Source organism: Protomyctophum parallelum (assembly GCF_964188405.1).
Source record: "Protomyctophum parallelum genome assembly, chromosome: 8".
In the NCBI taxonomy this organism is placed as follows: domain Eukaryota; kingdom Metazoa; phylum Chordata; class Actinopteri; order Myctophiformes; family Myctophidae; genus Protomyctophum; species Protomyctophum parallelum.
In genome coordinates this window covers 53,773,022-53,788,282 of record NC_139703.1, presented here as the reverse complement: position 1 = coordinate 53,788,282, position 15,261 = coordinate 53,773,022, and the positions used below count along the sequence as shown (strand labels likewise).

Below are 15,261 nucleotides of genomic sequence, written 5' to 3'. Positions count from 1 at the left end.
ATACTGCACAACAAATTGAATAAAACTCGTTCAAAAGGTATATAGACGGTGCTAGGGGCGGAGGGAAGGGCATTCTACGATCAAGGTGTTCACGGACATTCACAACGTTTCATCCCCAACAGAATCATCTTCTATATTATTATTTTATTTCATCCTTTTATTGCTATTCGAAAGAGCTTTTTCCCCCCAAGCCATTAGACTTTTGTCCCCTAACCGTTTCCTCCCATATGCTGCTATAAGGACTCCTATTATGCAATATCTGTCTCTCTATGAACTAATGGTGCTTTTTAATTCATTTGTTTTTAATGGTGGATTTTAGATTTTAATAGTATTTTAGTTTATCTTTTAACCCATTTTGGTGTCGGCATCATGTTATGCTTTAGCTATTGAAAAATAGCAGATCTACAAGCTCATATCGCGCCACCGAGTGGCGCGATACGAGCTTGTAGGTCTGCTATTTTTGAAAAATCGAAGAGCGACTGACATTTCTAGAATCTGATCTCAGGTCAGAATGGGTTAATCAGACCAGTGTGTGTCCAGTGGAAACCTTCGTATGAATCTGATCTCAGGTCAGAATGGGTTAACTAGCATACTAAAAGCCAGTGAAACGACATTTCGTTCTCTTATGCATTTTATGTATCTGCTGAATGACAATAAAGTTATCTATCTAAGATGGCTGCCTCTACAAGAAAGAATGGGGGTTGACCAGAAATGCAGAAACTTTATTTTCTGATTTAAACGCCCAATGCATTCTCTATGGCAATAGCACAAACTTTGGCATGCTACTAGTCCTACATACTTAAACCTACCAACCCCATTCTAGCCTACTTAGGTTCATCTTACGGTGGACATGTTTGCCTGAAAAGGAATCTTTGAAATCTTTCAGTTTTAGAAATATAGTGCACAAACTTTGGCATGCTACTAGTCCTACATACTTACACCTAGAAACCCCATTCCAACTATTTAGGTTCATCTTACGGTGGACATGTTTGCCTGAAAAGGAATCTTTGAAATGTTTCATAGTTTTAGAAATATACGGCTTTCAAATTTGAGACATTTAAAATGGGGCTCAATGGCAGCTCTATAGGCACGTCAAAAATCATTTTCACCTAGAAACTCCATTCACACTTTTTATTATTCAGCTTATTGTGGAGACACATGCTGGAACTTTTTACTTTGAAATGTTTTGTAGTTTATGAGTTATTTAACTTAAACGCCCAATGCATTCTCTATGGCAATAGCACAAACTTTGGCATGCTACTACTAGTCCTACATACTTACACCTAGAAACCCCATTCCAACCTATTTAGGTTAATCTTATGGTGGACATGTTTGCCTGAAAAAGAATCTTTGAAAGGTGTCATAGTTTTAGAAATATAGTGCTTTCAAATTTGAGACATTTAACATGGGGCTCAATGGCAGCTCTATAGGCACGTCAAAAATCATTTTCACCTAGAAACTCCATTCACACTTTTTTATTATTCAGCTTACTGAGGGCACACATGCTGGAACCTTTTACTTTGAAATGTGTCATAGTTTTAGAAATATAGTGCTTTCAAATTTGAGACATTTACAATGGGGCTCAATGGCAGACATTGGCACGTCAAAAAATCACTTTCACCTAGAAACTCCATTCACACTTTTTTATTACTGTGGAGACACATGCTGGAACGTTTTACTTTGAAATGTCTTGTAGTTTCTGAGTTATTTAAGGTAAAAAAAAGGGGGGGTTTTGGGCATACATGGTTTCCACCCGACAGACTATCTCATTATTTATCTACACAAAGTCACAATTAAGGCAATCTGTGTCGACTGTTGAGAAATAGTATATCCTGTATTGGCAGAAAAAGGTGCACTTTCACGCAATGTGGACGGCAAATCAATGAACAAAAACGGAGGAACAGGTGGTGACAATTTCTTATTTTATTATAGGTATTGGTGTGCGGCTTTTCCCTAAAGGGAACATTGAACTGTACACAATATAACAGGGATTTTATAAAGCTTCTCCAGTGGGACTAACTTTGCTGAAAAAAAACAAAAGAGCGAGTTCAATGCAAAATAAAAGAAAAATGGAATACATATTAAACAGTCTCCTGCTCTCTTGGCTCCACGTTATCATGCTTGGACTCATCCTTTTGAAGAGCGTCTTCAGTTTGAGGAGGGTCTTCAGTTTGAAGAGCGTCTTCAGTTTGAGGAGGGTCTTCGCTGTGAGGAGGGTCTTCAGTTTGAGGAGGGTCTTCAGTTTGAGGAGCGTCTTCAGTTTGAGCAGCGTCTTCAGTTTGTCTTTTAAGAGGGATAATGTAGATCCCATTCTTTGCTTCTTTCAATCTCCACCACCGGCCCAACCTTGAAGAAATGCAAAGAACAAACACATCAGAGCGAGAAAGAGAGGCACAGCGATACAGAGAGAGAGAGAGAGGGCGAGAAAGAGAGGCACAGCGCTACAGAGAGAGAAAGAAGTCTGTCTGTTGGCAACCAGACACTGAGGATGTTATGCATGCTGATGCATTAGACTAGAGCTATAAAATATATAGAAAAAAACATGCAGTAATCCTGGTCTCTATACTGCCTCCCCCTGGCCATCCGGTGCGCCTGATGGAGGGGAAAGGAACTGGTCTCTATACTGCCTCCCCCTGGCCAGCCGGGGCGCCTGATAGAGGGGAAAGGAACTGGTCTCTATACTGCCTCCCCCTGGCCAGCCGGGGCGCCTGATGGAGGGGAAAGGAACTGGTCTCTATACTGCCTCCCCCTGGCCAGCCGGGGCGCCTGATGGAGGGGAAAGGAACTGGTCTCTATACTGCCTCCCCCTGGCCAGCCGGGGCGCCTGATGGAGGGGAAAGGAACTGGTCTCTATACTGCCTCCCCCTGGCCAGCCGGGGCGCCTGATGGAGGGGAAAGGAACTGGTCTCTATACTGCCTCCCCCTGGCCAGCCGGGGCGCCTGATGGAGGGGAAAGGAACTGGTCGGAATAACGTGTTCCTTCCACGCGCTACGTCCAACCAGGGAAACTCCCCCCTGTCAGGTGTAAAGGAGCAACTTGGACACTCAAGCATGAAGGAAGCATGAGTTCAAGTCCGTTGCTCTCCCCTTGTCCCCCATATATGGGGACTAGGTTGGTCTCCCCTTGTCCCCCATATATGGGGACTAGGTTGGTCTCCCCTTGTCCCCCATATATGGGGACTAGGCTGGTCTCCCCTAGTCCCCCATATATGGGGACTAGGTTGGTCTCCCCTAGTCCCCCATATATGGGGACTAGGCTGGTCTCCCCTTGTCCCCCATATATGGGGACTAGGTTGGTCTCCCCTTGTCCCCCATATATGGGGACTAGGTTGGCGGAGGTTGTGTAGAGCCCAGGATCACATTAGATGATTGACACAGGGGTGAAAAATCAAAACAAAATTGTGGGATAAAAAATATTAAAAAGTATATATATATATATATATTTTTTTTAACAATACCAAAATTAAACGCAATTTCAAATCTAAAGCAATTACACCATGCAGCTCTGGAGATCCACGTGGAAACTGCATCACAGAGCAGTGTGGGCAGGCGATGAGCGCCATAGATGACATATCCATGATGTATGCATTGCTATTCAAATGTATCATCTGTAGTGGTATTTATCTAATGTCTAATTATGTATCAGCAACAAAACAATGCCTTCGAGTACAATCCCATAGCGCCATCATGTACTGTAGCTTCTATTTGAGCATAACATTCTCTGGCATTTTTCATATTAACCTCTAGGGGGGGGGGGGGGGGGAGGGGAGAAGGCAAATTATTAATCCTTCACTACCGTTAGAATGTAGTGATAATTAACACATTCTGACCTGAGATCAGATTCATACGAGGTTTCCACTGGACACACACTGGTCTGATGAACCCCATTCTGACCTGAGATCTGATTCTAAAAAATGTCAGTCGTTCTTCGATTTTTCAAAAATAGCAGACCTACAAGCTCGTAGCGCGCCACTCGGTGGCGCACTACGAGCTTGTAGATCTGCTATTTGTCAATAGCTAAAGCATAACATGATGCTGACACCAAAATGGGTTCCCGTTCAGAATGGGTTAATAGGGATTCAGTTCCCATGTAGTGCCTTGTAAAATGTCGCTATGAAATTTTAATCCAATCAAAACTAATACAGGCAGCGATTATATTAAATAAATCATATTTCATGCATTGAATACAGCATAATACACATGTTGAACATATGCATCTGCTTAAAAAGAAAGCTTCATAACAATTTCATAATACAATACCAACTGAGTCTGTCATAACATGCCGTCAATACTATGGAAGACATACCAATTACAAAACAATTGAATCTTCACAATAATCCATTGATTGAACTTGAATCCATTGATAATAACAAATTGGAAATTAATATTCTATGTCAATCTGTTGTCAATCTACGGCCCGCCCAGTACCGGCAAAGTAGTTCTGGAGCAGTGGAGTGTGTGTCCCTGGTTTCTCCCTAAGGGGACTGATCCAGGGTAGCTACTGGGACTTGATCACCCAGGCTGGGTCACCCGAGTGAGGGGTAGGATGTCGAGACCCGAAAAACCCAGATGACCCTGGGATACATCACTGAGGATACGTCCCAGGGGCATCCATGCCATGTTTGTTAGTTCTTTGTTTGTTACTAATGATTAGCCTACTGTTTATAGGCAACACACTGCCTATAAACATAGGCATCATACCATTCAAAGTCTGCTATGGCTTAATAGTGCCATCTAGTGGCCATCTATGTGTCATTGACACATGCAATGCACCGTCAATGATTAAGCACATGAACACTAGCCCCTATGCTGGGCCTGTCAATGCATTCAGCAACAATAGCTGATCTACAAGCTCACAACAAGTTACAACACGGAATGTTCAGTTAAGCTAGAGAAATGTCTATTTGTATGTCTCTAAATGTTTGTATGTCTTTAAATGTTTTGATGAATTGAACAATGTGGACCCTGTTGTAAACAAGTGTAATGCTTAATTGGGTCGTCCACTCACAGTTGACAGTCTTTGTATTGAGTTTGTGCTTAAAATGTACTGTAAATTCTACAAACTGTTAATAAAGATTTCAATCAATCAATCAATCAAAAGCTTGTAGATTTGGTGTAGAGGGAAAAAGGGAGAGGGACAGGAATAGATCTGGGGACCCCGGTCAACAAAGTGGACAGGATTCAAGTGGATAAAACTATTTCAGAACCACCAATAAAACAGTCATATTTAAAATAATAAACTAGATGAAGTGCCCCTCGGGCACAGGTCTCCACCGGGGCAGGTCAGGTTGTGACCTTTGACCCAGCCGACATTGAAACATCTTAATTACGTCACCATCAACAGCCAATTTGGGGGGTACGGATACCACTGTTGGTCCAGCCGACCACAATACCTGCGTGCTCTACTTGCACACGTAATATAAACATAACGTCCATTGCTCCATTTACCTGTGCTCTTAATAATAATAATAATAATAATAATATAATATTTACCTGTGCTCTTGTCCCACACCTGCCACCAGGAACTGACCAGAGCTGGAAAACTTCAGGCTGTTGACAAAGCCCGCCTGGGATAACGAGGAGAGAGACACACAGAATGAGAGTGCTTCAGAAAAAAAAGAAAACAAAATGTTAGCATTTCACTGAGTGAAAATCCAAGAATCAATTCGTTCCCGGGTAGAAATTCAGAACCAGGTTAACATGGCTGGGCAAAGTAATAAGTATGCAGCATCTTTTCTTTTTAGTAGTGGAAAGGAAAGGGGGTGAAAACTCACCACCGGTACGCTGAAGAGAGGCTTCAGACCTCTGAAGCCCGGGCCACACTGCCACAGTTGCACCTTTGAGTTGTGGGAACCTGAAGACAGAATCATTGTACATTTTGAAATATGAACTTTAAGTGGACAAGGGGCTCTTTATGCTTTAACCACATGCACCCTAGCAAGCCTATTCATGGCCATGTCATAATTTAAAGCCTATTCATGGCCATGTCATAATTTAGGCAAGAATTTTGCCAAAATGAGCAAATGTTCAGTGCAACTAGCCAATCGACAAGCTCATACGATTTTGTGTTATGCCACAACAAAGCAAAATTAATAAAACAATAATTCAGGGAGTTACTGTACTTCCTTGGCCTAAAGGCAGCTTGAATAAGAAGGTTGGGTTCAGTGGTTTGTGATATTAGCCCTGGACTCAGACTCAGGGGCTCTTTTAGGGGCTCTTTGCCATCCTTAAAAGATTTTGTGTGACCATTTTGCATAAATAGAATGTGAGCATGTGCCATGTCTGTCTACAGTCAGGTGACACAGTCAAGTTAGTCAATGGATTAACCCATTTTGGTGTCAGCATCATGTTGTGCTTTAGCTATTGAAAAATAGCAGATCTACAAGCTCATATCGCGCCACCGAGTGGCGCGATACGAGCTTGTAGGTCTGCTATTTTTTGAAAAATCGAAGAACGACTGACATTTTTAGAATCTGATCTCAGGTCAGAATGGGTTCATCAGACCAGAGTGTGTCCAGTGGAAACCTCGTATGAATCTGATCTCAGGTCAGAATGGGTTAATCAGACCAGTGTGTGTCCGTCGGAAACCTCGTATGAATCTGATCTCAGGTCAGAATGGGTTAATGTAAAGTGAAAAAACACAGTGCATCTTCTTGTTGTTACTCTCCCACACAACATAGACATGACATGCTATGTTGTGTGCTGCCCATGTAGAAACAACATGCTATGTTGTGTGCTGCCCATGTAGAAACAACATGCTATGTTGTGTGCTGCCCATGTAGAAACATAGACATGCTATGTTGTGTGCTGCCCATGTAGAAACATGTAGAACATGCTATGTTGTGTGCTGCCCATGTAGAAACATGTAGAACATGCTATGTTGTGTGCTGCCCATGTAGAAACATGTAGAAACATTTAGAACATGCTATGTTGTGTGCTGCCCATGTAGAAACATGTAGAAACATGTAGAACATGCTATGTTGTGTGCTGCCCATGTAGAAAAGGACTCTCACAGCTAGAAGCACCTGAGGCGACCGTGTCCGAGTTGTGAAGCGCTGCTACCGATGACACCCAATGAGGCGTCTCCGTCCCCGCCTCGCCCTGGACCCCGTGGGCCTGCTTCACAGTTCCCAACGGCTTCTTCTTGTTGACGCTCCAAAGAGACAGAGAGCTGCCAAACAAAACAGTAAAACAATACATAAGTAACTAAACATGTAGCCTTGAGAACCGCTGGTTCAAGTAACTACACCACATAGGTTCCCGTGCCATGTAACCCATAGGATTAGGAAGCCTATCTTCTGTTTGAGGTAAAAGTACACAGCCTGGACATGACACTAGTATGTCATATGTCATATGATGCACAAGCACAGCCCCTGGGCATGGCGCTAGGCATGTGTCACAGGGACTTACCCACAATACGACCCCTTGAGTGCCAAGCAGGCAGGCAGTGAGTGGGTTGGCCAGGGGCTGAACCCCTAACACTTTAACCATAAGGCCATGGTAGTGACCATAAGGCTGGTAGTGAGTAAGTTGTACCTGGTGAAAACAAAACTTGCTATTGGGCGATACAGTCTTATCGTCTTACCCGTCATCTGCTCCGGTTATCATGTGTTCCTCGTTGATGAGCTGGATACAGTCAATTGAGCCACTGGAAATGATCAAAGCGGAGGCAGTTACAAATACTAGGCAAGCCAATTAAAAAGACTAATTTCGTCATAGTCGAGGATTATTCTGAAATAAGACTCTGCTCTCCACCCACACTAAACAGTACAGTTACTCACTCGTGGCCATTGAACACCAGCTGGGACTCTTCTGCGATCTTCCACACCCTCACAGTTCTGTCTCTCCCTCCTGAAGTCACACAGCGCTCACGACTCAGGCAGTCCAGTCCAGTGATGACATCTTGGTGGCCAAACCTACACACACACACACATTCACAATGATAAACCAGTGACTCTCACACTTTCTCAAGGAGCCCTAGTTTGATTTGCTCATAACTGGGAGTGTACAAGTTGAAAGTTTGGTTCCCATCTATCCATCATTAAGCTGGTGACCCCCTAGAACCCCCTCAAGGACCCTTTGGCTGGGCATCCCGGGACCCCACTTTGAGCAGCACTGTGATAGACATGCTTTCCCAATTTAGACAAATCCACCGGGGGGCATAAAACAACATATCTTATCAAATCCACCTGGGGGCATAAAACTACATATCTTATCAAATCCACCTGGGGCATAAAACAACATATCTTCACCTGGGGGCATAAAACAACATATCTTCTGCATCTCTAAATTGTAGCCTCGGAAAGCCAGACGTTTACTAAATTGTGACCTTGATGTTTTCAAGCCAAAATAGCGATCTCTTCGGGAGCCTACTGATAATTCCCACTGGGTTCCATCATGACAATGGCCATTCAACCTTAACCCATTCTGACCTGAGATCAGATTCTAAAAATGTCTATTACATCCTGACAGTTTCATTATTAACCCATTCTGACCCGAGATCAGATTCTAAAAAGTGTCTTCGATTTTTCAAAAATAGCAGACCTACAAGCTCGTAGCGCGCCACTCGGTGGCGCGATATGAGCTTGTAGATCTGCTATTTTTCAATAGCTAAAGCATAACATAATGCTAACACCAAAATGGGTTCCCGTTCAGAATGGGTCAAGTAATTTAGCCAACCTTTTCAATCATCAAAATGTTTATCATCTCATCTCGTGTATTGATAATTCCCTCCTAGTGTCGTGAACATTTTGTTATACAGTTATCAAGCGAACACACAGACGGGACAAATGACCATATGCCTCACATTGCTGCGGGAAGAGTAATGACATTATCACGGTCAAGGGAAATGCTGCGCAGGCGCAGGTACTCACAGCGTTACTGTTACAGGTACTCACAGCGTTACTGTTACAGGTACTCACAGCGTTACTGTTACAGGTACTCACAGCGTTACTGTTACAGGTACTCACAGCGTTTCTGTTACAGGTACTCACAGCGTTACTGTTACAGGTACTCACAGCGTTACTGTTACAGGTACTCACAGCGTTACTGTTACAGGTACTCACAGCGTTACTGTTACAGGTACTCACAGCGTTACTGTTACAGGTACTCACAGCGTTACTGTTACAGGTACTCACAGCGTTACTGTTACAGGTACTCACAGCGTTACTGTTACAGGTACTCACAGCGTTACTGTTACAGGTACTCACAGCGTTACTGTTACAGGTACTCACAGCGTTACTGTTACAGGTACTCACAGCGTTTCCACGTAGGCATTCTCATCCACGTTCCACACCTTGACCGAGCGATCATGAGACGCACTGTACAGATCATGAGTTCCCCTCCTGAACGAAAGGCCCTGAATTAAAGTTGTTGAGGATTCACAAGAGGGTGTTTCAGATAGTACACAAGACAATGTGATTGAATTCATATATATATATATCTATATATATTAGAGCTGGGACTCGATTAAAAACATTAATCTAATTAATCAGAGGCTTTGCGATTAATTAATCTAGATTAATCGCATTTTAATCGCATATCATTATTTGACCCGAGAACAGTGAGAAAGCAATTTTTTCAAATGGATTTTGGTATACTAGTGAATCAATGAATAGTGAATACATAAGTTTAAGCAATAAAACATTGTTTTTGTAGTAATAGGGGTAATAATTATTTATTGAATAATTGCACACAACTGTGCTGTAATCCACGCTACCATCGGATAGCCTTTTAAATTTAAATTTCCAATCCACGGGGACAAGCAAAGTGATCTCAGCGGCTTCCCCCAGTCTGGTGAACCGTCTGCGGTTTCTGGTGGTGTTATTGTCTGAAGAGGACACGGACACTTGGTGCGCAGGTCCGTCTGAAAACTGCCCAGTGACAACGTTCCGCGGTGAAAAAAATAGTGCGATTAAAATGCGTTAATTCTTTTAATGCATTAATTTTTCTGTAGTTAATTCATCGTAATTAATCGCAATTAGTCCCGGCCCTAATATATATATATATATATCTATGGAGAGAGAGATTTTTTAGATTCTAGTCTACACAATATGACAATACAATACACAAGACAATATGGTCAACAGAGACTATAGGCCGTGGCCTCTGAATCGCTACGGCTTACAGTACGAGAGTTGACCAAAAACGCTAAACACAGCTTACATTTGGGAAAGGTGAAGACAGGCTGTTACCGTCTTTGCTAACGTTCAATGTCTGTGTACAAGTTCAGATGACAATTACTCGTGAGGGAGAAAAATGCTGATCAGACAGAATGATACAGAGGTTATTTAAATATATGTAACAGAGAGAGAGAGACTTTTCAATGTGTGACACCTTAGCGGGGAGAGAAGAGAGAGACTTTTCAGCGTGTTAACCCATTCTGACCGGGCACCCATTCTGGTGTTAGCATCATGTTATGCTTTAGCCATTTAAAAATAGCAGATCTACAAGCTCATATCGCGCCACCGAGTGGCGCGATACGAGCTTGTAGGTCTGCTATTTTTTGAAAAATCGAAGAACGACTGACATTTTTAGAATCTGATCTCAGGTCAGAATGGGTTCATCAGACCAGTGTGTGTCCATGTGGGAAAACCTCGTATGAATCTGATCTCAGGTCAGAATGCGTTAATGTGACACATTAGCGGGTCTTACCGACACCGGGCCCCGGTGTCCTGTGAACTTATAGAGGTGTTTACATGTCTCTGCCTCCCAGATCATAATCAACTTGTTCATGTCTCCGGTGGCCTAAAAAGGATAGAAACAGAGTAGATGTTGCTATCGTTACATAATAATAATAATAATAATAATAAAACTTTATTTGTATAGCACCTTTCATGACATCAAATGCAGCTCAAAGTGCTTTACAGAACAATGGAGAATAAAATAAAAGCAAAGCATAAAAGAGAAGCAAGGCAGCGACATTAAAAAACAAGCAGTAACAAAAAATATAAGATCACTTAAAGGCAATGTTGTAGAGGTGGGTCTTGAGCTGAGCTTTAAAAATGTCTACAGAGGCTGCCTGACGAAGGTACAGTGGGAGCTTGTTCCATGCCCGATGGCCCGTAGAAGCAAAAAGCTGCTTCCCCGTATTTTTTAGTTGCCATTTTTTTAGGCACATACGTCACATGTAACAGTACAATGAACAAATGAACCGTACCGAGCACTAGTACAGTAACTCACCAGGTATTTCCCATCTGATGAAATGGATATGCAGAGGACGTGGGCCGTGTGGCCAACGTGGCGAGCGTCTGTGCCCTTCCGTCCACCGGCGATGGTGTGCAGTTTCTTACCACTCCCTACATCCCCTGAGAAACAGCACGATAGGGGATGGTCAACCATCAGAGGAATAGTCTTCCACTATGTACAGTACAAAAAAGGACAAGACCACTTTTAGGTCTTAACCCATTCTGACCTGAGATCAGATTCTAAAAATGTCTTCTACATCCTGACAGTTTTCCATTCTGACCTGAGATCAGATTCTAAAAATGTCTTCTACATCCTGACAGTCTTCTGAAAAAGCTAATGTTTCTATGTCAGTGGTTCTTCGATAAAAAAAATAAAAAAAGCAGACCTACAAGCTCGTATCGCGCCACTCGGTGGCGCGATATGAGCTTGTAGATCTGCTATTTTTTCAATAGCTAAAGCACGACATGATGCTAACACCAAAATGGGTGCCTGGTCAGAATGGGTTAACGGCAAATGTAGCCGATCTACTTAGCTACTTTCGCATAATGTGGTTTACGGTGAATACTGACATTTAATAACGGAGCAGTCTTTAGCAGCAGAGAAGATGTACTTGTCATCAGGTGAGATGACCAGACAGGTCACTGGCAGTTTGTGCCCTCTCAACATACGGATCTCAGAGGCATCGGGGGCCAGGAGCTGAAAAGTCAGAACGGAAATCAGTCAGGTTTAAAAGGGTGTCGTTGTGTCACTGGTTTGAATTCACATTCATTCAGATTAACCAACAGTCCTATTACCGGTAGCTTTACTAGTTAATCAATAATAGCTAATTAATTCAGACAATGAACAAAAGGAGAGGAAAGACACACTCACATCTTTGGCAATGAGTCGCTGCAGCTTTCCTTTCTGCTCAAGCTGTAGGGTCAATATTACATCATCATCAACACCAACACACTGATAACATCACATACAGATGAAAGCTCATTACAAAACAATGATAACATCACATACAGATGAAAGCTCATTACAAAACAATGATAACATCACATACAGATGAAAGCTCATTACAGAACAATGATAACATCACATACAGATGAAAGCTCATTACAAAACAATGATAACATCACATACAGACGAAAGCTCATTTACAAAACAAAGTCATTCTTACCACTTCATCCTGAAGTCTTCCAGCAATTAAGTCATCCTGAAAGTCATCCTCTTCTGCTTTATTTTCCTCTGTTCAACAAAGATGCATACTTCATTTGATAAATTAATGACCACAACTGGTGTTATGACTTTGTCACGATGAATGGTTAATACTGAATGGTTAACGGTGCAGACCATGAGACTCACCCTCATCCTTTAATTGATCAAGATACAGTTTAGCTAATCTAAGTTTCTTCTCCTGTGGCGTTTCATCATATTCTATCTCCTCTTTCGACGGCCTCTTCTTCTTCTGCACTGCTGAGCTGTTGAGTGAGTAAGTACAAAAACATAATTTAACCATAGACTGTAAAAAATATGGACAAAGCGTTCCCCGGGTCTAACATGGACGTAAAATGAAGCCTGTTATTCCTGCACTGTAAGTGCCGTTTGGGCCCAGCTGGCCATTGGCTGGCTCCGTTTGGGCCCAGCTGGCCCATTGGCTGGCCCAGACAACGAGGCGGGACTTCCCCCCCTTCTTCTCCGTTGGTTTTTATTTTGACTCGAGTGGGAGGGGAATCCCGTTCATAGACTGTAACGGTAGCCACGCCCCTCTGAACATACGCAACTTTATGGTCATTTTTTTAATAAATGGGACCATAATTTTCCAAAAAGAATATTATGACATTAGAAATGAGACTTTAAACTAGTGACTGGAAGCAGAAAGTATTCATGACCATGTTTATTAAGGTAATACAGTCTAGGTGAAGTTGGGCCCAAATACATGGACTTCTATGGGGCTATGGGTTTTTCTGGGTCCAATGACAGCGCCACAACAGGCCATTATATGAACTACGATTTCCTTAGTGGCTTCACAAAATATCTGTCTGACTGCCCCCCTGAATTTAACATGTCTTTTAGTAGACCGGTCAGATCCATATCAGTGAGAACAATCAGTTCTAGCCCCAGAATGGCTGTGATTGATATTACATTTGTTTGTACATTTGATTTTGTTTCATATCCATGATGATGAGTCCCAAGATGAAGATGACAAGAGCTGACCCCAAACCGCAGCAATCAATAACTGGGTGAGTACACACACAGTGCTACAGGTTAAATACAGTGTGATGGAAGTGATCTACATTCTACAGTATAGCGCTCTCTCTCTCTCTGTGTGTGTGTGTGTGTGTGTGTGTGTGTGTGTGTGTGTGTGTTCACCTCTCTGTCTCCGAGTCACTGGAAATCTCTTCGTTGTATTTGGCCTTCATTTTCTTCACTTGTCCTTTACTAATAGTTCCTGAGCCCCCATCGACCTGAAACAATAGATAGATAGATAGATAGATAGATAGATAGATGTCAAAATGCTCAATAAAATCCAGTAGTCAGTAGGTTTGATACCAAGACAGAACGCCGCCTACTTGGCCAGGAGAGATTATTGCACTTATAAGCTTCAGGCAGTACTACTTATCCACCAGTAGGTGACGTCCTACCCTATGGTCTAAATGTGCCAATGAGAGTAGTATGATCATACTGTATGATCATACTGTATCATACAGTACATAGTATGATCATACAGCATGGTTAAAGCAGCGGTTCCAATGAGAGTAGTATGATCATACAGTATGATCATACTGTATCATACAGTACATAGTATGATCATACAGCATGGTTAAAGCAGCGGTTCCAGTGGGGTCCAGGCCCAGGGACCCTCATGATGGGGGGGGGGGGGGGGAGTTTCCAAACGTTTGAGGACCACATGTTTTTTTTTTTGTTTTTTTTAACTAAACGTGTCATTCATTGAAGCAATTTCTCTATTACTGTTTTAATGTCTGACAGTCTGTAATGTTCTTACTGGGGCCAACACAGCTGATAGTGAAAAGTGACCATTTGTTAAGACAACGTCAGACTTGTAGAATGAAGTATGGTTACAACTATAGCCCTGGTCCAAGGCTTACAGCGAGCCTCTCTCTGACGCCCTGTGGGAGTCCCTTCCACAGCCCTCTGGTCATATTTACACTCCCGTGCGCTGTTTTTATAATACCAGCAAATAAACAAAACGACGAAACCACTCACCGAAACAAAGCCTGCTAGACCTTAAGGTAAAAGTCTATTCTCCAACCTGGGAAGCGTCTCAGGTCCCCAGTTTCTCTCTAAAATGCACTTTGTGCCATTTTAATAACGCAATGTACCCTGAATATAACTAGGTAACGCTATCCTACACTCGCGAACCGCCAGGATCACATTACTGGCGGTTCGCGAGTGTAGGATATCGTTACCGTCATTAAATTCAGGGTACATTGCGTTATTAAAATGGCACAAAGTGCATTTTACAGAGAAACTGGGGACCTCAGACGCTTCCCAGGTTGTAGAATAGACTTTTACCTTAAGGTCTAGCATGCTTTGTTTCGGTGAGTGGTGATGTGGTTTTGTTTATTTGCTGGTATTATAAAAACAGCGCAAGGGAGTGTAAATATGAGCAGAGGGCTGTGGAAGGGACTCCCACAGGGCGTCAGAGAGAGGCTCGCTGTAAGCCTTGGACCAGAGGCTAGTTTACAACTACTTTACCACAAGTATCTGGATAATGTTATTTATGCTTACCTTTCTTTTCTTCGTTTGCTTTGCATCGCTTCCTTTTTGGTTGTCCTTCTTCTTCATGAAGAAAGAAGACATGGCGGAGAATGTTAAATAAAACACACGCCGACACGTCTAGATAATAAAGGCTTTTTTTAAAGTCAACATTTATTTATCCCACGTGGGTTTTCTCCTCAACCACACATGAGCTCTGAAACCCCGCCCCCCCCGCTGGACAAAGGTGCTTAGTGATTGGACGATACAGCCCCCATGTCCCGCCCTCTCTCCAAACGCAGGGGTTTCATTGGATGAGCAGCGTAGCACTTTTTTTTAACAGGAAACTGGTACATCTGCCAAATGATT

General features: G+C 42.7%; 1 protein-coding gene across 1 annotated transcript; it reads right to left on the bottom strand.

The window, feature by feature from the left end:
* Positions 1 to 1,908: 1,908 nt before the first annotated feature.
* On the bottom strand, positions 1,909 to 14,997 carry rrp9 (ribosomal RNA processing 9, U3 small nucleolar RNA binding protein; the record flags this gene model as incomplete). Its single annotated transcript, XM_083771209.1, has 15 exons — positions 1,909 to 2,346; positions 5,494 to 5,567; positions 5,775 to 5,854; positions 7,014 to 7,171; positions 7,586 to 7,648; positions 7,782 to 7,916; positions 9,258 to 9,358; positions 10,654 to 10,746; positions 11,182 to 11,306; positions 11,757 to 11,883; positions 12,058 to 12,099; positions 12,353 to 12,420; positions 12,538 to 12,653; positions 13,546 to 13,640; positions 14,926 to 14,997. 15 exons carry the CDS (start codon positions 14,995 to 14,997, stop codon positions 2,082 to 2,084), a joined length of 1,614 nt encoding a protein of 537 aa, XP_083627335.1. The 3' UTR covers positions 1,909 to 2,081.
* Positions 14,998 to 15,261: the final 264 nt, after the last annotated feature.